Below are 24260 nucleotides of genomic sequence, written 5' to 3' on the forward strand. Positions count from 1 at the left end.
AACTTTCACATGGAACTCAATAATAAGGAGCACTCCACGTTATGGCACATTCAGGTCATTTATGCACCCCACTAACACACAGCACATCAGGCTCACTGCGCACAATACATTTACTGAACACACCCTCATCCATTATGACAGTGGTTCCCAATAAACTGGTGGAAATGCAGGCTCGTTTGCTAGACAGAACCAAGGTTCAAAGAAATATGAACGAAACCGGTTCAAGAACCTGTTCCCTGTCAGCAACCTTGTGTCCATTTCCCTCAGAGTCCTCATTTAAATATTGGTTTGAGGCACTCACTTAACATTATAAGAATTAAAACATGTCTGAGCCATCTGTCCTGTTCATGTTCAATTCAGTTCAATTCAATTCAATTCAATTCAATTTTATTTATAGTGCTAAATCATAACAAAAGTTATCTCAGGACACTTTACAGAACGTGTGTGTTACCCTAGTATTATATTCCTTCTGCCTCGTCTTTTTGACCTGTGTTTTCCTTCTCTTCTTCCTCCTGTTCTCCCTGCAGGTACCACAGTGGTGTGTGGAGTATGCTTTGTCCTATGAATTTTCTCAGGGCTTGGTGTGTTGTTCCCAGCCCTATTCGGTGACAGCGGCGAGTCTGGCTCTCCGTGTAGCTGATGAGATGGATCTCAGCCTGGGTCTGGAGGTGGGCTACAGGGTGTCTCATGATGACAGCTGCACACCTGACACCCTGCTCAGGTTAGGATACACATTTTTAAAATACTAAATGAACTATAGGCCATATCTGAATAATAAAAAGTAATATGATATTCAGCGCACTCTTTGGAAGACTAGGCTTATCTTAGGATAAAGACTGGAAGCAGGGGGAAACATGGCTCATCTGGCTCACTTTTAATCAATAATATGTCTACCATCACCTGTCACTCAGAAAATGTTGTATCTAGTTTCTAAAAATGATTTATGGGGAGTTTTGTGCTGGAACTAGAAAAATGGTTCCAGTACTCTGTTTCCTGTAAAACCAGAGGTGTAGGTAGGTCTGTTTTTGAGCTTCAAAAGGAGACACACTAGCGTTTCCCCCTTGCATCCAGCCTTTATGCTAAGCTAAGCTAATTAACTGCTACCTTGATGAATAATCATTTTCCTATCTTAACAAACAGACATGAGAGTGGTATTGATCTTGTCACCTAACTCATAAATAGAGTTTCAGGAAATGAGTCCTAAAAACCTGGAAGGGAGTCAGCATTTTTGCACTCCTGGTTCCCTTGTCTCAAAGTCTGTGGGTTTTAGGTTAAATGCCTTAAATAAGGTCTGTGGTTGACACATGCTGAAGAGATTTTAATGTTTTGTTCTACAAGATAAAATACGTCCGTTAATACGCCACTCATGAATGTTGACGCTTGTGGCTAAAAGAAAAACGTCATCACGCCGTTCATGTGAAATCAGTCGGAAGCTAGCGGATAGTTTAGTTTGTTCAAAGCCGTTAGCCTTTTACTTCTGGAGATTGCATTTACACTTCAGAAATCATAAAGGTGGTGTTCATTTGTTGAGATTAGCTTGCTTTACATAAAGATATGTTTTATAATCCAATCCAATGGCAAAATCCTTTTGACTTTTTGGCAAGGGAACCAGGGGGATGCTAACTTCAGGGATCTGCCTACAAAAATATGTCGTTCCTGCAGCACTCTATAAGTATTTTTGAGCATGCTTTAAAAAAACATATTACAAATTATTTAGACTCTTTTGAGGTTTTAAAAAGAAACTAAAACTAAAAAGTATATCAATTAGCTTTGAAAACTCCACCATAACGTCTCTAACGTCTTGGAAGGAGGCTACCTGAAAAGTTCTGGTTTTATAAATTGCAGTGCACCCTGGGTATTTTTTGGTCACAACGTGTGGGCGCTTTGATGCCATGTCCCTTGTTAACCTGCCCCACCCTCTTCATCCCCTAGCAGCAGAGAGAGTGCAGGGCCGAGGGATTAACTCATTGATCCATTATCTGGCCCCGACCATGGCTCTGAAATAGCGGTAGCCTAACTGTGCTGTGCTGTTTTGATAAACCCTTGTTGCTGTCCATGGTTCTGAAAAAGAAGGTGGATTCATGCTTTTCTCTGAGTCCTTCCCTTATGTCAGTTTCGTCTTGGATCTGTTATATTCTCTAAACTATATAGCGGGGTAGGATGGGGGTCGGTTCATTGGACATGCGCTAATCGTGGGTAACAAGTGCAACAGATTTGTCAACAAGATATCAACATCAAGATTCAAGAAGCTTTATTTATCCCGAGGGAAATTATTTTGCAACAGTTTCAATACAAAGGCGGAAAAGGATCAGAGTAACAATAAACTAACATAATCAAATCAAAATAAAGCTAACATCAGATAAATCAAGCAATGAACTAAGTGTGACAGAGTGCAACAGACATCGTGGTTAAGCGTAGGTATATACAATATACAACAATATGCACTGTTCAGTTTAGCAGCAGATTGAAATGAAATAAGTACAAACTAATAAGTGAGAAGGAGCGATAAGTTATAAGTGTTAAAAATGTTAAAAATGTAGCAGCAAATGTAGCAGCATTTCCTACAGAACTAAGTGACAGTATGGCACAGTGGAGTGTAGCAGCATTTCGTACTTTAGTAAGTTACAGTAAGTTACAGTAAACCACAGTGAAATGTAGCAGCATGTCCTAAAGCACAGTAAGTGTATCAGCAGATAGTTACAGTACCATTTATAAATAAATAAAGTGATGTAGTGGTGGTATAAAGTGACAGTGTAAAGTGTAGCAGCATTACTTACTGAAGTAAGTGACAGTACATCTGAATAAAGTGGTGCAGTGATGATATAAAGTGACAAAGTGACATTTTCTCAGGATACAGTGTCTGCACTGTTCCTTACCTGACCGGGGGGAGATGAATTATAAAGTTTGATGGCCACCGGAAGGAAAAACTTCCTCCGGCGTTCAGTATTACACCAGGGGAGAATGAGTCTATGACTGAAGGTGCTTCTGCTGGAGGTCAGCAGATGGTAGAGTGGGTGAGAGTTGTTGTCCAGGATGCTGTGCAGTTTAGACAGCATCCTCCTCTCAGACACCGCCACCAAAGAGTCCAGTTTGACCCCCAGGACGGAGCCAGCCTTCCTGATGATCTTACTGATCCTCTTGGCGTCTGCTGCCCTCAGTCTGCTGCCCCAGCACACAACAGCAAAGAAGATGGCACTGGCTACCACTGACTGATAGAACGTGCTCTACCAAACTGTGAGAAATCCAGGTAGTCATTCATTGAGTGCGTTTACATGCATACATTTAAAAATCTGATTATATTCAGGTTAGAGCAAAACCCAGGTATGTAATGTAATGTAAAAACCTCACCCCGGTTCCGGAGTTCTAATACCCCAGTTAACAGACAACAGATGAACGGATAGTTAACAGATAACTCCTTTAGTAACCAAGTATTCTTTCATGTATTCAGCAGACAAACAAAATCAGGTTATGAGTTGGCGCATGCTCCGTAGGTTATAACTGCACCTCCCCACTCCGCTGCAGTGGTTTTTGACCTGGAAATAAAATAGATGAGGGAGCATCTGCGCCGAAAACAACGTAAACAACATGAGCTTTACCTTTAAACCCTCTGAGGACTTCACCATGGCAACTAACGGTACTACCAAAAAGACCCATTTCTGTCGAAAAGTGCTCCATTTTCTCCCAGCTTCAAAAGTTGCTGTGATTTTAAGGTGAAGCAGAAGAAAAAGCCGTATTTCGACCAGTGTATGTTGGAGGAGTGCCATCTACTGTACCGGAGGCAAAGTTACTCCCGTTGTTCCTCCCTTTCTTCCCCTCTCATGTAAAAGGGGAGAACTGCAATAAGCCAGTTATTCACTTAACCAGGTTAAGACCATACTCCGGTTACTGCTGTATACGTATATGCTCTATATTCCGAGCACAATGATGATCTGTATCATGTGTAATCGTCTCCTCCCCAGAGGTAATGGAGATTGGGTCATTGGATTTCACTAGTTTTGTATGCAAATTTATCATTCTGTTTCTTTTGCTTACAGCACACCTTGACTCTTTGTTCTCTGGACCTTGTTCCCTGCAGTTTGCTGTCCAGTAAAATTCTTATAGCAGTCCATTCACTGAAAATGGATCTCTGTATCCGTTCCTACGACCCCAAATTATTATATTTTTCCATTTTATTTTCATTCTCTTATTTCGGTCCACAATATCAAGCCTCAAAGAAAATCAATAGATTTAGCAACAAAACATGTCACATAGACTGAAAAGGTGTTGGCCGAAGCTACCACTTACTATGCCTACCCTTCCTACATTTAGATATTTGGCATCATTTTGACTCGGGTCAATCAGTCAAAAGAAAAAAATCCAAACAAAAACATTGATTAGGGGTGCATGATATATATCTGTACCGATAAATGATCAGTCGATAATGGCCAATCACAGACATATCTGTATAGGTGCATATGTTCTCTGATATGAAACGATATGAAAACAAAACATATCATGTAGAAAATTATGCTTGGGGTGAGAAATGGTGTCATTGCATAGTTATGGAATTAAATGTTCAGCTGTTGACTGATACTGAACATACACTACTGATTCAGCTATGTGTATTATTTTTATTTATTCTTTATTTTCTCAGTGCTCATTTCTAGAATTGGTTGACAATGAAATACACTGTATGTATACTGTATAATATATTAAATATTAATGATGAACTATATATGCTGTATATACAGTATATATATGTATATGTACATGTACGTATATTAGTGTAAAGTTGATTTGCAATCTGCCATTGAACGTGTAGTTTGACATGTCTGATCTGACAGATTATGTCAAATAATTGAATCTGTTTTTAATCAAAATGCTCTATGAAAGCCAATGTATGTTTTGATTTATTTTAGTATAAGAAGTAAATGAGTATTTGAAGAGTCCAAACTGATGTTTGTTTTTGTTATGTTAACAATAGTGATGTCAGGTAGATTGGTCAGCTCAGAGCTATGGAATATTAAGCATCCATTTTAGCCTTTCTTACCACCAGGTGAGCATAAACTACAGGTTCTTTTTAAAATACAAAAATGTGAAATTATGGTTAATCTTATCGCCATCAGCCATGAAAAGCAGGTTATAATCAGCTGAAAAAATCTATGTCATGAATTCCTGACAATAGGGTTTTTTTGTGAGGTTTGACCCACTGAGCCATTCAGCTGTTAAAATGCTTTAAATTCTCTAATTCAATTCTCTCTATATTTAAAAGATACTGGCTCTGTCCTCATCTCTTTATTTCCTCTCCCTCTCCCCAGGTTTGTCAGTGACACTCTCCTGCTGGAGGAAATGATGTCAGACCCTCTGCTGCATCAGTATGGCATTGTGGTGTTGGACGAGCTCCAGGAGCGTACCATGCACACTGACGTGCTGCTGGGCCTGCTGTGTGACGTCTGCCGGCAGAGGCCAGACAACTTCCGGGTGGTTCTCCTTACTCACCCGACGCTGGCACCTCGTCTCTCTGCCTTCCTGGGACCATCCGTCCCTCACCTCTCCCTGGACAGCATACTCACTGACTCCTCTACCAGAGACCAGGAAGAGGGGAATGAGGTAGAGGAGGACAGGACAGCCGTTGAGTTGAACAAGGTGGAGACGCTGTACCGGGAGCTTTCATCTGGGAAGGAACCTGCAGTTGCTGCCTGTCACATGGTGCTGGATCTGCACAGGAGGGGAGAGGAAGGAGATGTGATGGTGTTTTTGGCCAGTGCACAGGTACCCATGTTATACTTTATATACTGCATAATAGTCCCAAATTCTGGGAGCATAGAAAACAAGCGTACTTATGAAAACTGTGACAAATATCACAGTTTTAGGGAATATCTGTATTATATCAGCATCTATGCAATTATTTTTCTGACCAACCTTTGATTATTTTTTTCATGATTTCAAGTTAACAGTATAATCATTAAGGGTTTGTCCTGTGGTTGCAGGTGGTAACTAACCTGACTCTCGCCAGATGAATTTCATTCTGCCTTGCTTCCACTTAGCTCCACATATCCATCTGAAATAGCTCCATAGGAGAGGTGTTTCAGGAGGCTGGGCCTTATCAGAAATCCTTGCATATGACTGGATAAACCACTTGTCTGTCATCTTTATTGACGTGCTACTTCAACCACTCACAATCGAAACCAACCTGTGACGCTACCACTACCAGCAGAGCCATGTGGTAGATCAAGCTTTTGCCAAACCCAGTCGGAAGAAGAGCGATAACATCGTTTCCACTATCAAAAGTCTTCAGAGACGTTCTCTAGTGTTCGTTTAAAGAGAAATCTTCGCTAGATTAGACAACACCGATGAAAGCATTGGTGTTGATGCCTGCTTTCTCGATGTGAGCCGTCATTGTTGTCTGAATCAAAACAGTTGCTTCTCCGCTACGTCACATCAATAAAAATCCCACCCGGCGGTTCTGATTGACTAAACCATTTTTTCAGTGGTCCCAAAACACCTATCCTATGGAGCGATCCCAGATAAATGAGTGGAGCAAGGCGGACCGAAATTCATCTGGCCAGTTAGGTTTCAGGTCGGGTAGTAATATCAAGGGAATGTTAATATTTAGTTAGTCAACAGTAAATCAGTCTGCAGCTATTTTGATAATTGTGACTTATTTCATTCATTTTTAAGCAAAAATGCCAACACACAACTTTTCCAAAGTGAGGGTGTGCTGCTTCTCATGGTTCCATTTGAACTGGAAAGTTGGATATCCAGTGTAGTCCAATCGTCCCAATCTGAAATTTCAATTGGAAAGCCCCCTGAATTCGGATTTCTGACTCGGAATAGTCGGTAGAACCTCCCCAAACTTTACGTCACAATCCAACATTGCGTCTTCATGTTGCTACACGGTTTGTACTCAAAAATACAGCATAATGCATTATTGTTGTATTGCTAACAGTGGCTAACCTGGCTAGAGTCCCCCCACCCCGTTAAATATGATGCTTTGAACTCAGGTGTGATGTTCATCCCAGTTCTGAGCTTTTACTTTTTTAACCACTAATACTGCTGAAAATAACAGCAAACCTCTGCAGCAGCATGAGAAGAGTCCCTACACAGAAAACAAAGCACCAACAACGTAGTTAGTGAACACAGAGTTTATTAAAAGAGTGTTTTAAAGACTTATCTGCTGGCCCCTGTACCAGCTCCTCTCATAGTAAAGTCCATTCAAGTGGATTACCAAAGTCAATCCCAAAGGAAGGAGCCCATTGGTGCTTTCTTCTCTGTGTAGGGACTATTCTCATGCTGCTGCAGAGGTTTGCTGTTATTTTCAGCAGTATTAGTGGTTAAAAAAGACGTTTGAATGCCTTCAACGTACTGCCCCGAGCTAATCACTGTTAGCCAGGTTCGGCTGTTAGCGACTCTCCTGGATTCCATTAATAGTTGTTACATGATGAAAAAAACGGTCTCCATTGTTTTTTTGATGAATGTAAGTGCCAAAAAAGACCATGGCGCAGGAATTAAAATTTTAGGATTATTTTAGGACCGATGCATGCGTCCATGTGCTAAAACTGCACAAAAAAGCTAATAGTGCAGGACTGATTTAAAAGGAAAACTAAACAACATTAGTATTAGATTCAGCTGGTGCTCTATGGGTAGAGAGCATATCAAGTTTCTAGTGAAGTTTTTGTATTTCAACAAAAGGAAAACTGGTCATACCAACATCCACTCTGTGGTGCGCTGTAGAGTTTCAACACCTTTGTCTCATAGAGGAGTGAAACAAGGACATCTCAACCTGATAGGCCTCTGGTGCAGGTGACACACTCACACACTGTATACAACACACACCCCTCTTATGCACATTAAAATCTCTCTCTGTCAACATCAGCACACCTTCCGTTCCTCGCCTCACTGCGAGTCCTGCTTTCTATCTAAAGGGATGGTTGTGATGTGAAGTCCTTATCCATAGTCAGTGTGTTACATACAGGAGATGACAGTTAGTTTTGAGAAGCAGACAGGAGGACTGATGGGAGCTGCTGTGGACAGGGGCAGCAACTGCAGAAAAACCTGCTGTTTAAAGGTTTAGTAACCTTTAAAAATGTAGGCTATATTTATATTATTTTTGTCTCTTTACCTTGCTGTCAAACAGCTTTCCCCCAGTTTCCACATACGTCTCCTCTCTGTTCAGTGTCCCTCTGCAGAAGTTCTCATAAAGGATCCTCTTGTCTCCACACTGAACAGAATTGGTTATTGCTGTTATAATCACTTTTTATTTATTTTTTATTTTCTTACCCATTCTGCTTATAGATCTGATTCTTTTTTTTCTTTTTTTTTCAAAATCGTTTTATTGAATTCTGCAGACAAGTACAAAGAAGAAAGATTGACAGTTTAAGGTGAAAAACCACAGACAAAAACAGAAAAACCCCAACATGAATCCCACTATTCCTCCAAAACAACACACGTCAGATGGTCACAATGACCAACCAAGCAACAAATAACATGTAACACTAGTAGATAGGTAAAGTAAAGAAAAAAATGGTCTGATTCTTTATCAATTACATTATTGTTTCCTGATCAATTGTCTGTGTGTATAAAAGTCAGCCGACAAAAGAGCAACTATAGTCTCTGAACACTGTCAATGAAATGAGTAAACATTTGTACAGTTTTACCTTTTTTTAGGTTTTCTTACCCAAACAGCTGATCTGCTGCACCTGTTTGCACCTGTCTGAATTTAGGTTGAGAAAATGTAGCAGGGTTTTTTTTCAGGTGAGACTTTTTAGGTGTCTAAAATCTGTTTGGCTGCTGTTTCGTCCACAGCAGGATATTGTTTAGCTTCTGTATCAGTACTCCTGTCTGCTTCTCCAAACTGGTCATCTACTGGAGGTAACACACTGACTATGGTTAATACCTCATACAACCACACTTCAAAAGTGCCAAGCTATCCCTTTAAGACAGAGCCTGACGTGTGTGCTTGTGTTAGCTGAGGCTAGATTTGTAAGTCAAAGTCCTCTGATGATACTGATCTGTTCTGGTTAATCCTCAGTGAAACACACACACACACACACACACACACACACACACACACACACACACACACACACACACACACACACACACACACAGTACTAACACAACAAAAACACAGCTCCATTCTCTCTTCCCTGTTCTGTGTAGGAAACAGAAGAGTGTGTGGCCCTGCTGGAGAAGGAGTGTGTAGCGCTGAGTCCTCAGCTTGGTCCTCTCAGGATCCTCCCCCTCCATGCTGGACTGGGTGGGCTGACCCAGCGTGTTTATGAATCAAACCCCGAAACGTCTACACTAAAGGAGAACGACAGCTCCGGCGGCGTGGACGGCTCAGTCCTGGGAGCCGGAGGTCCAGGGGTCAAAAGGAAAGTTATCCTTTCTGATGCCCTCGCAGAGGCTTCCTTCTCCCTGCCAGCTATTCGCTATGTCATAGACACAGGCCTTCAACTCAAAACTGTAAGTTTGTTTTCATACAGGACTACATGTCATGATTCAATCACAGATCATTGAAATGTAATAATCCTGCTTATCTCTGTCTATTATGTTGTATCTATTTTCTCTGATCAGTATATTGTTTCAGATCGTAAAATGATCTGCTCATATTCAGGTTCATACATGTATTTTGTGTTTTTTCTATCTATGTTTACATGCTTTAATATTCAAATACTTTTTCTCATACTGAGCATGGTTTTGTCTGAGACGCTCTGTTTGAAGCACCTGCCTCTTTAAGCCCCAATCCCTAAAAAGCCCAGTCTGCTCTGATTGGTCATGATTTCAGGACAATGTCAGGAGAGTCAGGTCCAAAGTTTCTCTTTCACACAAACAGCACACAGCAGGAGATTCTGTGTGTCAGATGCATTCTCTTACCGGAGATACTCTGGTTCAGGGGAGGGGAGGCACCTGGGTAGAGCATGCAGGAGGCAGGATGTGACACAGACTAGATCAAGGTCACAGAGCAGGTTCATAGTTAAGTCATAAACAACCTTTGTTATTGAATTTGTCTGATGATTTCAGTGTCGGCTGTTACTGACAGAATCTCGTCATCTCTCAGTTCAACGTTTTTGTTGCTGTGTCAATCACCCTTCTTCTTCCTCACTCACTTGTTTCATCCGGTGAGTCCCATGGTAGAAACATCATTAACTCACCATGAATACTCTGCACAAAGAGAGGCTCTTTTCACACATGGGCTCACTCAGAGATTAAACGGCCACTGTACCAGGGAACTGATAGTTTAAAGTCAACTTGACTGATTCAGACATTATCATTCTCACATACAGATGTTGTAAGAGTGAGTGTAAGTTATTGGGAGTACAAAGAGTTATTTGATCATGTAAAACACTGACAATTCCGTTTCTGACATTCTTTCCCCATATTCTGCCACAGGTTTACAATCCACAAATACGAGCTAACTCACAGGTGGTGAGGACGATCAGCAAACACCAGGCCGACATGAGAACTCAAAGGGTTAACAGCCACCTTCAAGGTAGGTCAAAGGCCATTGCTGCTGTTCTCATTAACTGCTGATCTGGACATTTACTAAACCTTAGGTTAACATTTGTGATTCGTTGTTTCTAGCAGCCTCTGTGGCAGTAAGATGTAACTGCAGGTGAGCCTGTTCTTTCGGAGCCTCCATCTTGTCACGTTCACTTCCACTATGTGTGTTGACTTTTTTGTTTGCTCTTTTGAAACACTTTCACCTCTCTACTTCAAGTCTGTCCCCTTTATGTTCCCCTTTTTAAATCCAAACACACATGTTCCTATTACACTTCCACCCTTGCTACAAGCCTGACTCAGAAGTTGGAAGTTCCCAATTTCCGATCGCAAGTGAACGCAGCATAACTGTTAGTGACGATCTGGGCCGACAGACCAACCGCTGTCAGCAGAGTCACTAACATGGAGGCTTGTTTACATCTAGAGAGGGAATGTCTCCACAGACACAGATATTAGAATACTCTTCATTAGTGGGTCACATGATCAATCCCCATTGTTTTAACTTGCTCTTTGATTGATAGGAACTTAGAAGACAATTAAATAGATGAAAATCTTACAGAGTACAACTTTAAAGCCGCTGTTCGCTGCATATTTGGCGTTTTTTTCTAGCCGCTGATAGTAGAACATTTTTACATTTTTGCTTTAGTTATTAATGGCTTAACCGGGATGGCTTATCCGATCCTGGATAAGCAGTTGAAGAGTGAGTGATTAGTGGCATTATTAAAATGATAATTGGTGAAAAAAGAAGGATTTAAAGTTGTACTCTGTAAGATTTCCATCTATTTAAATGTCTTTTAAGTTCCTATCTATCACAGAGTGAGTTATAACAATGGTGATGGATCATGTGACCCACTAATGAAAGCACTTGTTGCCTTTTTGCTGAGTATTCACATCTGTGTGTCTGTGGAGACATTCTCTCTAGATGTAAATAAGCCTCTATGTTAGTGACACTGCTGACAGCTGGTGGTCTGTCGGCCCAGATCGTCACCAATGGTTATGTAGCGTTCACTTGTAATTAGAAATTCCAACTTCTGAGTCGTGTGTGTGTGTGTGTGTGTGTGTGTGTGTGTGTGTGTGTGTGTGTGTGTGTGTGTGTGTGTGTGTGTGTGTGTGTGTGTGTGTGTGTGTGTGTGTGTGTGTGTGTGTGTGTGTGTGTGTGTGTGTGTGTGTGTGTGTGTGTGTGTGTGTGTGTGTGTGTGTGTGTGTGTGTGTGTGTGTGTGTGTGTGTGTGTGTGTGTGTGTGTGTGTGTGTGTGTGTGTGTGTGTGTGTGTGCGTAAGAGGGGGACATATAGGAGACAGACTGGAAGTAGTCAAAGTCATAGTCAGCTTCATTGTCAATTCTTCACATGAACAAGACATACAAGGAATCTAAATTAGGTTTCTCATTATCCCATGCGTAGACTAGACAAGCCAAAAACAAGACACAATAGTAGAGTAGAGAGGTGAATGTGTGTTAATAAAGTTTACAAAGGGGCAAAAAAAAAAAATACAATTGTCAACACACATAGTGAACGTGAACATGACAAGATGGAGGCTCTGAAAGAACAGACTCACCTGCAGTTACATCTTACTGCCACAGAGGCTGCCAGAAAGAAGGTATCGCAAATCTTATGGATTACAATTTAGTAGTAGGAATAGTATGTAGTAATATACTGTATCATGAGTATTTACTAAATGTGTTCTCCTTGGTCTTCAGGGCTGTGTCTCCGTCTCTACCCCCAGTCTTTATATGAGGAGGGCATGGAGGAGGCACACTGTCCAGGGGTGGTGGAAGAAAACCTCAGTCACCTGGTGCTGTTGCTCAAAAGGCTTGACATTGCTGATATGGGACAGTGCAAGTTCCTGGATAGACCAGGTACATTTATCAGCTACTTTAAATAACACATTTATATCATGGACTTTGATGCATCACAGAAACGGACTCAGTCGATTAAAAGTACTGATAACTTTTTCTTCCCATGTACGGTAATTAAGAGAAAACATCTATTTTAAACCTCGGAGCTCATGAACGGTAAGGTAATGACAGAGTTCAGGAGATAGAACTGATTCATGCTTGCATCTCAAGATTAGGCATCTAGATCAATGACAGATTAAAAAAACATCAATAAGTCCTCCTGTTCTTTTTGTCAACATGACTCTGCTGACTCTGACGTTGGAAGGGATGTAAAGAACGAATGAAAGGGAGAAAGGTAGAGATGTGGAGCTCTTGTCACGGCTGTTGCATCATTACTATATCTGCTAGTTATATTATACGGTATATTATATTTATATTTCTCTCCCCCACTCACTTTGCTTTCTCACTGGACAAATCCATTTATTTAGAAAATTAATTAAGGATAGATACTCGCTCTCTTCCTGTTTACTGTAACAACAAGCAACGTACAAAACTCCACTGACACATTTACTCAAACAAAACTCTAAAGACTGATCAGGGAGGTGACGTGATGTTTTACATTGTAATGAAAAACTAAACATAGAGACATTTACACGGACAGCTACGCAGTCACAACAGCAACCACAGACGCACTCGCCACTTAAAAGGGTCACTCGTTAAACCGGAACAGTGGTGCTCGGTGAAGTGGCGTTAACAACAGGCTGCTTTCAGCTCAGACGCTGAGTCAACAATGACGTGCTGTTGTGGTAGAACAGTTTTAGTTAACAGTGGACACATTGCACCTTTATGGCTTCTTTTGTAAGTGTGAAACTTAATTCTCCGCCTTTTCTGGGCTGTAGTGGTGTGCATCCGCAAAAACGGTCCGTGTGGAACAATGATCCCTGCAATGATCAGGCCGAGGCAGAGATTTTGCCTCGATGCATTTTTGTAATCGAGTAACTCGAGTGTAATTGTTTCAGCCCCGATTGCAAGAGCAGAAGTAAAGAGCACTTCACTACATCGCTGCAGAGGACATGAAATTATTAAATAATTAGTGTTTGAGATGGTTGATAAATGGTCCCCAAACATTTAAAAAGTCGTTAGGTACCTTGGAGTTGTGGAAGCTTATCCTTTCCATCTGTATGATTATTAGAATGAATAGAAGCAAGGGGGTGTGGATGATTTCCAGTCTGGTAGGATCATTTTCTTGGCTGCCACCATACCAAGCATCGGTGCTCATTGTTCTTCAGATGTGTCATTGAGAGCGGTCTCTGAGCATCCAAAACGTGCCAGTTCTGGATCAAGGGGAATATCTTTTCCATAGACCTCAGAGAACCACTTAAGTATTTCAGACCCGTATCTGTGTTTATGAAGACAGAGCCAGAAAACGTGTGTTAAAGGACCATGCCCGTGCATCTGTCGCATAATAGAGAAATAGATGGGAGATTAGATGTAATTTGATCTTTGAGTAATGGAGTCTATGATACCCTAACCTTCCAAACAGCTTTAATAACAGGGCAATCCCAGAAACAAGGGTAATGATTTACATTTCAATTTCCGCAATTTCTTCAGCAAACTAGGGAGTTTCCATCATGGTGGGCTTTCTGACTAACTAACTAACTGCTCTTCCACTGATACATCCACATTGTTTCCCAGTCTTCCTCAGATATATTATCACTCCTTCCTCCTCCCATTTGATCTTTATTGTTTCACATTGTGTTTTATGATTTAATAGCCCTTTAAACATACATTAAATAATTCTAATATTCAATCTGTCAAATCTTCTTGACTCTGTTATATTTTTTCAATTCAATTCAATTTTATTTATAGTGCCAAATTATAACAAACTGTATCTCAAAGGCTTATTTATGATTTACAGAGACCCAATCATTTTCTTTCTAGTAGGAATTTCTCTCTAAGCATTTCAAAACTGAACATTGTTCCTTCTTTTATTATTTTGCATAGAGTTAGTTGTCCAATCCTTGATTGTAATATCCAGTATATTTGGAGTTAAGTCAAGGTTGAATGCAGGTTTAGTTGTTGAGTTTCTCCACAGTTCCTGCAGTGGACATGCCCTTAATGTGTGTGATACTGTCTTTCATTTGAAAATATAATAGTAACTTAACACCACCTGAAAGTCTTTATTTTGCTGACCTGACTGATTTACCCTCTCACCCTGCTGAAGTGATGTAATGGTGTACTCCAGGACAGCGTGACATCACTGTCGGGTGTGGTTACAGGTGCAACAGAGCACATTTGTGACCACACCCAACAGACTTGGAACTTTCAGCCAGAGTGGGCAGTGAAACAGTTCTGGTCAGTCACTCTTTAGTGTATTCACATCAGGTCAGGGAGGTTGTCCACAGTTCTCTGCCGTGCCTGTCGACCAAAGTGAGAGTTACAAACTCAGTAGTTGCACTCACCACTGTTTGAAGAGCACTTGGATGTTGTGAGTTGTATTTGCAGCTGTAGCTTCAGTTGTGAAAACCTCCAGGTGGAACAGGTTTGGTGAGGCTGTGGAGGATTATTTACAGATGGCCACAAGGATGTTCTTAAAACACACTTTAACACTTCACTGCTGTTCTCAGTTAGGGTGAGGAAATGCTCACCTAAACTGTTGTCAGTGCTTGTTGTTTTTGGTTTTGTGGCAGATTATAGGACAGGGGTCAGAATGAATTTCCTTTGTAGACAGCATTCTTATAGTGTGGATGTTTTTAGGCTCTCATGGTTGACATCATGCCCTGGATTGGTGAGGGAATACGGTGACAAGTGGAAACGTTTTTTCCCCGATTTTTAATTAGTAGTATCACAAAATAAACATGGGGTGTTTTCTCTCACAATATAACAGCCAAATACTTATCCAATCATCTTGATATAAAAAATAAAAACTTAAGCAAAAGAAGGGCATTGCTTCCAGGTGTCATTGAATTCAGATTGCCGGAGCCTCATTGAAAAAGTGATTATTTCCATAGCATACACATTTTAAATAATATCATACCATTCATCTATAGATGGGATGTCTGGCTTGAGCCATTTCCTTGTAATTGCGTCTTTACTTTCTTATTGTTAACAAATGCCATGTGCAGATCCATCAGTGAATTTATCCACCAACGAGTATAGTCCGTGTATGAGCTCCACGTTGTTGTTAAAAACCTATTAACACTAAATAAACACTCCTTACGGGAGTCTGTTTGAGCCCGTTTGAACCCGTCCCCTCCAGCAAATCACACCATAAAAACAAGGATTAGAGGAGATTGACTGACAGTTAGCATTAGCCATTAGCATTAGCCGTTCCAGCTAAGTAAAGATGAAAGTGATATTAGCGATCAAGGAGAAGCGTAGCCATGTGGGCGTGCGTTTGAATGGCGTTCCTCTCCTTTCTCTCAGTCCATGGAGTGAATGCTCGGCCTATAGTGACTCTGGTTGTTGCCCGTCTCCGCTCACTCAGCTGCTGGGACAAATAACGCTACCTTCACTGAGGCTCCGAAGCAGCTGCAGGATTGGCAAACTCCATTTCACCCAGTGCCAGCCTAAAGTAGCTGCACCCAACAACAGACAACCCTGGCAACCAGCAACGTCCAACACTATTGGCTGCTACCATGGAAACAGAACTGGACAGAAAGTCATTGTCAAACCCGTCAAATGTTTTAATTAATTCAGACTAAACATTTTTTTTTTTTTTATGGAAGTAAGTAAAGTAATATTTTCATTCTGTACCCCTCAAAATGCCTGTGGGTGTCATTTTTTTTTTTTTAAACATAGCAAGATTCTACATATTCAACCTTTAAACTCTGGACTTGGAGAAGGGTGTTTTTTTCCTCCTTTAATGTAGCATTTGTGGACATCATATCATATCCCATATCATATCATCAAAACGATATAAAAATGTTATCGTAACCATGCTATATCGAAATCTATGTCGTTGTCCATAGATATGAAGGACCTGTGTCGGGATAGAAGATTTTGGCCATATTGCCCAGCGCTGCTAGAGTAGTGTTTGTCATCCTTGTTGCTTCATCTAAGACTGTACCTTCCTTCTCTCTCATTTTTCTTCCATGTCTCCTTTATTCCCAGCCCCAGAGGCTCTAATGCAGGCCCTGGAGGACCTGGACTATCTGGCAGCTCTGGATGATGACGGTAACCTGTCAGAGGTGGGGATCATAATGTCGGAGCTGCCCCTGGAGCCTGCGCTGGCTAAAGCCTTGATCGCTGCCTGCGAGTATGACTGTGTTGATGAGCTGCTCACTATAGCTGCCATGCTCACAGGTAACTAAAAAAGTGAATGATGATTGTTTGCATACAGCCCACTTTCATAGTACTTTTTTACTTATGGGCTAATGATGTGACCTTTGTCTTCTGTCAGCCCCCTCCTGCTTTGTGACAGCAGAACCCGGCAGAGAGGAGGCTGCACACACACACTGGAGACCTCTGATGCATGCAGAGGGAGACCACATGACCCTCATTAATATTTATAACACCTTCATAGAGCGTACGTATAGTCCAGCCTTCATTACATAATCACTTAGTTAGTTACGGGGTTCCCTCTGATTTACTGAATATACTATGACTATTTATAATATAAAGTATATCCATGAATTATGACTATTACTGAATGTTCTGTGTGTGGTTATTGCAGATAATCAGGATGAGGCGTGGTGCACGACAAACCTCCTCAGTCACGCTGCCTTACGGTTGGCTGTTGTGATCAGGGCGGAGTTGCTGGAGGTGATGCAGCGAATAGAGCTTCCTGTTTCTCCTCCTGCTTTTGGATGCCAAGACAACTGCACCAATATCAAGCGTGCTCTCATCTCAGGCTTCTTCCTCAAAGTAAACACCCTGTTCTCTTAAGCGGAGTATGAGACATGTAATCAGTTCCTCTCTTATATTTATGCTATTATATTTATACCAAAACTAATACCTCCAAAACAAATAATGTCCCCATCGGCCTCAGCTGTACTTTGAGCTGATTAGCAAATCTTAACTTGCTAACATGCAAGGATGCATGCTAGGATGGTGAACATGGTAAACATTATACCTGTTTAGCATCAACATGTTATGTCATTGTGAGCATGTTAGCATGCTGACTTTACAGTTTAGCCCACAACAACTGGTGTTTAAGTGCAGCCTCACAGAGCTGCTAGCATGTCTGTAGACTCTGCTTTTGTTAGTGCTGTCTGTTAAAATAGTCAGTTGAGGTGAAAATGTGATATTGCAATTTTAACAGAATTTTCACCTCATATTATTCATGCAAAGTAACAGCTAGAGCGTGTTTACAGTGTGTTTAATCGTCCCAAACAGCTGATGTACAGTGTTAGCTGCTAGCAATAAACAAATGCACTGACCAATTCTGTCTGAACACACCTTAAGTATCAGTTCACTAACCTGACTCCTCCAGATGGATTGATTCTCATTGTCTCTGCATATCCATCTGGGAACTCTGGTTTGGAGATCTTTTGGGAAGGGGCGAAAATACTGGTTGTTGATTGGATAAACCATCTGTCTATCACCAACATACGGGCCAAATCAACCAATCAGATCAACGTACTAAGAGCGTTGAGGCAAAGCTCAGAAAGTAAACAACATGTCGTAAAGTATGTTTGCCATGGGGTCATCCCTATGTTCCCCAGTCACATAAGCTTCTGCCTTTGCTGATTTAATTCAGCGTTTTGTTAAGGTAAGGGGTTACAGTAAGGCTCAGGATTAGGGGGTAGGGTCAGGGTCTACATAAGCATATTTGCCGGGAAATTTGGCACTGATTGTAGAAAAAATAACATAGGTACGCTCCCGTTTGCTCTTTGTGTAACGCAAATTTCCGGATAAAAGGCCCAATTTCAGGTGCCCGGTCTATATTCCCACAGAAGGATCCAGGAGAAAAAAGGGTTAGTGAGCAGCTGCTTCATAGGTGCGCTCATCTCTAATCCGCCGAATCCGCCATGTTGTTTACACTGAACAGTCTCTTCTCGTTTCGTCACACTTAAATCTGCCTCAAACCAACGCTGACAGGTTCGTTCGCTTGGCAACGGCTCCAAATTTTCTCCGATTCTCACGTTGACTGATCTGCGAGTAAAATACAGTGGAGCTCAGGATGGTCTAACGAGGCCACCAGTTTACTAACAAGCATCATAATATATGTGATTCTTTTTTACGTGGAATCATATCTTTTATATAGACAGTATATATTATGTAGAAAACCTTAGTGTTGCTCTAAACCTGACTTCCATAGAGTTAATCGCTGTATTACTCTTTTGCTGAACACATCTTGTTGATAAACGTGTTGTCTCTTCAGGTGGCTCATGATGTGGATGGCTCAGGTAACTACCTCCTGCTAACTCACCGCCACGTGGCCCACCTGCATCCCTTCTCGTCCTACCTGTGTCGGCAGCCGTGCCCCAATCCCCCCGGCTGGGTCCTGTACCACGAATTCACCATCTCCTGCGATAACTGCATCCGCATCGCCTCTGAAGTCCACCCTCAGATGTGAGTCAAACTGTGAGCTGGTAAATGTGCAAATGACTGTTTGTTGGATGTCTGTGTAAAACTGTTAAGATTATGATGTGATGATGCAGGAAGTCAAGCCACTTTGACTTTTGGCCCCTGATTTAGTTTTTTTTTTTTGATTCAGGCACTTTTTAGTCATTTGATTTTTTCCCAGTTTTAGTCAACAAACATTTTAATCTAGTTTTCATCAGTAACATCCAAACCTCATTCTGGGTCATGCATTTCTAATTTTTATTTAATTGTCACCACCATTGTTTTGTACGGTTACCATGGTTCACACACACACACACACACAGACACACACACACAGACACACACACATCACACACACACATACACACACACACACACACACACACACACACACACACAGTAAAGTGCAGTATGCACATGACAAGACTTTGTATTAAAACAGCAAGCAGTTAATTTGTCCATTCGTATTTTGATCACATTGTTACCTTTCCATTCTTTCAGAATTGTTGTACACGAAGGAAATTTTGTTATCTTTATAAAAAAAAAGGGCCTCAAACAAATGTTTCCATCATACAGTGGAACTATAGAACAAATGATTAATTCTTGTTTTATTCCAAAATACTGTTATATTTGACTGTTCATAATTTGATAGAATATCTGCTGTGTCACTGCTGCAGTAGCATGTTTTCTAAATAACCAACACACTTCAACAAAAACCTTTATTTAGTGTAAAAAAACAGTGATCAGAATGAGAGAACAGTGTTCATTATGTCAGAAGAGAAGATTTCAACCATGTTTTCTTCTCTAGGATTGAAAAATGAACAGGAAGTGTAGAGGCCACAGCTTTGAATGACTTCAGCACATCTGCACCCACAGGACATCACTAGTTTCTCACACTGCTCTGGTTTGATCTGCGTCCATTCTGACTCAGACTCTTTCACAGTTCACTAACTGCAGTGGGTTTCTTACAAATTACTTTGTTGCCAAGGATTTTCGGGAGATTCTCTATGGGGTTTAGATCTGGACTATGGACATTTCATTATTTCAATATTCTTAGCTTCAAGGAACTGCTTCACCTGTTTTGCAGTGTCACAGGGGACATTGTCTTGGATGAAAATTGCAGCTGATTTGGAGACAGTTGCAGTGAAGGTGTTGCATGTTGGTGAAGGAGGTTCACATGAAAATAATTTTCATTCACCCTGCCATGTAGCTGTAAGAGAGGCCCAACTCCTGCTGCAGAAAACATCCCCAAACCATGACACTTCCTCCTCCAGAGTTAACTGACTTCTTTACACACTTTGGGTTCAGTCTTTCCCCAGTCCTACGCCCAACATAATGTTTCCATCAGACCCAAATAAACTGAACTGTCCACACAACATGCTCCTCAGCAAAGGCAAGTCCAGCCTTTTTATTCTTTCTGCTGATGAGAGGTTTGGTCACTGCAGAGTGGGCTTTCAGTCCATAAAGTCTTAAACAGTGAGACACTGTGGCCCTCATTTATCAATCTTGCGTGAAAACGGGTGCAGATCTGAACGCAGAATTGGTTGGGGTCGCGGGGGGCTGGAGCCGAGCTGTTTTGAAATATAAAAGAATTGTGTGTTTCTTAGAGCAGCTTCCATCTTACAAAGTAACCAGGAGAGCTGCAGATAAATAGGGCGTGTCCAACAGGTGCAGATTAACACCAACAACTGGAAGGATCTCAAAGGGTTCTCTGATTTTGATCACTGTTTTTTTCACTAAATAAAGGTTTTTGTTGAAGTGCTTTGGTTGTTTAAAAAAACTAATACAGCAGTGGGATATCGCCAGTGGATATTCGATCAAATTATGGACAAAAAAAAATAGTATTTCAGAATAAATCAAGAATTAATACTGTTCTCTAATTTTGATATCCACTTTAGTTTTCATTGACGTAACACTGTGGTTTTCGGGGAAGTTGTAGTTGCAGTTGAGAGCATTTTTGAACTTTGGAAAGAGCCCCCTGCTTCCTGTCTTTATGCTAAGCTGGCTTATCGCCTCCCAGCTCCAGGAAAGCCAACAAGTGCATTTTCCAAAATGATGAACTATTCCTTTATTGAACATTGCAGGCTCTGAGGATTTTTGATGATCTTCTGATGTCTATAAAGGCTAGTAGAATCCATTCTGTCCCTGCCCTCTCTGCTCTAGGCTTGTGGAGCTGGCCCCTCAGTACTACCTGGGAAACCTGCCATCGAGTGACGGCAAAGAACTGCTCATGGAGCTGAGGCAGAACCTGGAGCCACCTTCATACGAGCGGGTCGGAGTGTCGGACGAGCACAGCAGGACTCACAGAGACGCGGATGGGACGCGAGACACTCACAGTGAGTCCAGCACCGAGCTCTGCGTTGTCCAGTGAAACGAAGGAAGAGACGGAGCATCTCAGGAGAAGACACTAAACACACAGCTGTCACTTTATTGTCTGAGATTTCGTACTTTGTATGAATTAGTGTGAAATCATTTTGATGTGCGATTTCAAATGGAAAACACTAATGTACAGCAATGTATTGTTAATATATCTTATATGCAGTGGCTTTGGAAAAGATTCAAACCTCTTCATTTTCTCCTTGTTGTGCTATGCATTGACTTAATTTAAGATTTTATTTAGAATATGTTTTATATTTAATGAGGGATTTCTGTGTTATCCGTAATTCTACAATAGTCTAATAATAAAAGTGTTAGCACAACACACGCTGGAAAATGTGAAGTGGAAGAAATACTTTATCAAAGCCCTGAAGTGTCATTTTTGTCCAAACACTTGAGATTCCAGCTAAAAGCAATACACACTAGTTCAGTGAGCAGAGACTGTTATTGGTTGACCTCTGACCTCTATGCAGACGCCTGTGAACTTGTCCGGCTCACTGTGATCTGGTACTGCAGCTGTGATGCACACAGCTTCTGTTTTCAGCTTTTTGATACCGTTTCTATAATGTTTGGGTTTCCTGCTTAGATTCTGCCTTTTTCTCTCCCACTTTGTGTCAATAATGAAAAGTCTTTGTGGATTCTTATCAGCCTATATAATAGGCCATGTCTGTCAATACAGTACTTCAAATAAAAGTGTTTTTTCATGTTTCAAGTATCTCAGTTGAGTGATTTGTATGCCTAGCGTCATGTTTTGAGGTTGTGGTAAGTGGTATGTCTATGTGATATCAAACATCTAGATTACCCCAATAGAATGATCATAGCTACATAAAGAGCTGATTTTTATTTTTTTGATTTCATATGATTGCAATAAGCCTGTGAATGTTCTCATTCGTCCAGGTCATCGTTATCCTCAAAGCAATTTCAGTCAAAACCACTGGACTGGTTGTTTGTCTAGGAAGACGTTTCACCTCTCATCCAAGAGGCTTCATCAGTTCATGTACGCATCTGACCAGGCTGGGACTGGTCCAACTAACTGGTGTGGAGATCCAGGTATTTAACCTCTCACAAGGCCGATGATGTCACTGAAACCCTTTGTGCTCCAAGTGCCCACGCCCGTCGTTAGAGTGACAGTCGGTGGTGGGCAGTTGGTTTCGACGTCGTTAGTGCTCTATTGAGTCTGAACGACAGTCGTTGGGGTCACCCGGGCCATGTGTGAACAGTTGTCCTTTAAGGTTAGATTGTTGAATCTCCTGGGAAGGGACGAAAGGGCGGCATTGTAAATTTTCACCACTTATCTCCAATTTACAATGCCGCCCTTTCGTCCCTTCCCAGGAGATTCAACAATCTAACCTTAAAGGACAACTGTTCACACATGGCCCGGGTGACCCCAACGACTGTCGTTCAGACTCAATAGAGCACTAACGACGTCGAAACCAACTGCCCACCACCGACTGTCACTCTAACGACGGGCGTGGGCACTTGGAGCACAAAGGGTTTCAGTGACATCATCGGCCTTGTGAGAGGTTAAATACCTGGATCTCCACACCAGTTAGTTGGACCAGTCCCAGCCTGGTCAGATGCGTACATGAACTGATGAAGCCTCTTGGATGAGAGGTGAAACGTCTTCCTAGACAAACAACCAGTCCAGTGGTTTTGACTGAAATTGCTTTGAGCATATGATTGCAAGTATGTACAGTAGTATCTCGGCCTGGCCTCTGTCCTCTGAAAAGGTCAACTCTTAAATGTGTTCAGTGAGAGAACATGCCACTGATCATCAACAGTCCTAACGCTGCTCACAGATCGACAACACTGCAGCCCTCAGGAGCAGTTAATGAAGGAGCCGTCCTAGCCAAATGCAACCATTTGTGGAGCCATATAAATAAAAACATGAAATGAGAAGTAGCCGTTGTAAAAGTTACAACGTTGCTTGTTAGTGATATTTGATTTCCTCTGATACAGAAATCATTTGGAATGTTTCACAGATGCCATAGCCGCCCCTTCAGCCGCCGCTGCTTAAAATCCATATAAGATGTATGAATTCTTTTTTTTTTAAGATGATTTTTTTGGGCAGTTTTCAAGTCTTTATTATATAGGACAGGCAGGAAATGGGGGGGGGGGGGGGCATGCAGCAAAGGGACGCAGGTCAGCCTCTTTACATGGGGCCACTGTTCTAACCACTCCCCATGTATGAATTCTTTAATATGTTTCTAATATTAAAGACTAATATTAAGTGTTGCTCTGGTGTCTCATTTTACCACGGCTGTTGGTGTATCCACTTGATCCATCTTACACTTCTCTGGCTGCTTCAGGACAGCATGCAGCGCCGTGATCTTGACTACTAGAACCTGTTGAATTACTGTATCTGATTGTGTGATCTTGAATTGATCTTTATGGAGCTGATTTAGCCCAGACTGGTTTGTTAGGCTCATTCAAGACAGGTTTTGGACCTTAAGCCTCGCTTGTCTTAGTGTCCTGTATGGAACGGGCCCCTGGTTTTGTCAGGTCATCAGGTGGCATGAGATGTTTCGTGCATCAGTTATACTAAACAAGATGACCAGGGCTTTCTTTGCTCTTTTGTTAAGGCTCTGTGTGCATGTTTGTGTGCATGTCGTCACCTTGGAAGCTGAACCTTGATCGTGCATCTTGAGGACTTGTGCTAGGAACTTCACAGATTAAGGATTGTACTTGGATTAATATGGGCGGCAGCTGAAGCAGCAGAGGCTGAGATACTTTTAGCTTCTGATATGGGGCAAACTCCAAAACACTGCAACACAAGATATCCCATGATGAAACTAGTGACTAACCCTGATAATGTCAGATAAGAGCACAGTTTGAGGGCAGTGAGACACTTCACCCAGCCTGTTCTCATTTCCAGGAATCAGATACTGAGCTTTGCCATGTGTTAAGACAGTTTCCCTAGTCAAGATATGTTTCCCCTACCTTAAAGTGTAATTCCAGGGTAAAATCATCCCATGGTCTTTTTCGGCACTTACATATATCAAATAATCAAGAGAGTTTTTTTGGTGTAACAACTTTTAACAGAGAAATCCGGGAGAG

General features: G+C 41.5%; 1 protein-coding gene across 1 annotated transcript in view; it reads left to right on the forward strand.

The window, feature by feature from the left end:
• Positions 1-21915, forward strand: part of dqx1 (DEAQ box RNA-dependent ATPase 1) — a 30233-nt gene extending 8318 nt beyond the window's left edge. Inside the window, exons 3-12 of the mRNA XM_083930202.1 lie at positions 528-721; positions 5298-5751; positions 9142-9447; positions 10375-10474; positions 12180-12338; positions 16431-16622; positions 16720-16845; positions 16993-17183; positions 18643-18833; positions 20991-21915. Coding sequence (XP_083786328.1) covers positions 528-721; positions 5298-5751; positions 9142-9447; positions 10375-10474; positions 12180-12338; positions 16431-16622; positions 16720-16845; positions 16993-17183; positions 18643-18833; positions 20991-21198 — 2121 coding nt within the window. The 3' untranslated portion in view covers positions 21199-21915. The remainder of the gene's footprint in view (positions 1-527; positions 722-5297; positions 5752-9141; positions 9448-10374; positions 10475-12179; positions 12339-16430; positions 16623-16719; positions 16846-16992; positions 17184-18642; positions 18834-20990) is intronic.
• The last annotated feature ends 2345 nt before the right edge of the window (positions 21916-24260 follow it).

The sequence above is a fragment of the Echiichthys vipera genome (assembly GCF_963691815.1).
Source record: "Echiichthys vipera genome assembly, chromosome: 16".
NCBI lineage: Eukaryota > Metazoa > Chordata > Actinopteri > Perciformes > Trachinidae > Echiichthys > Echiichthys vipera.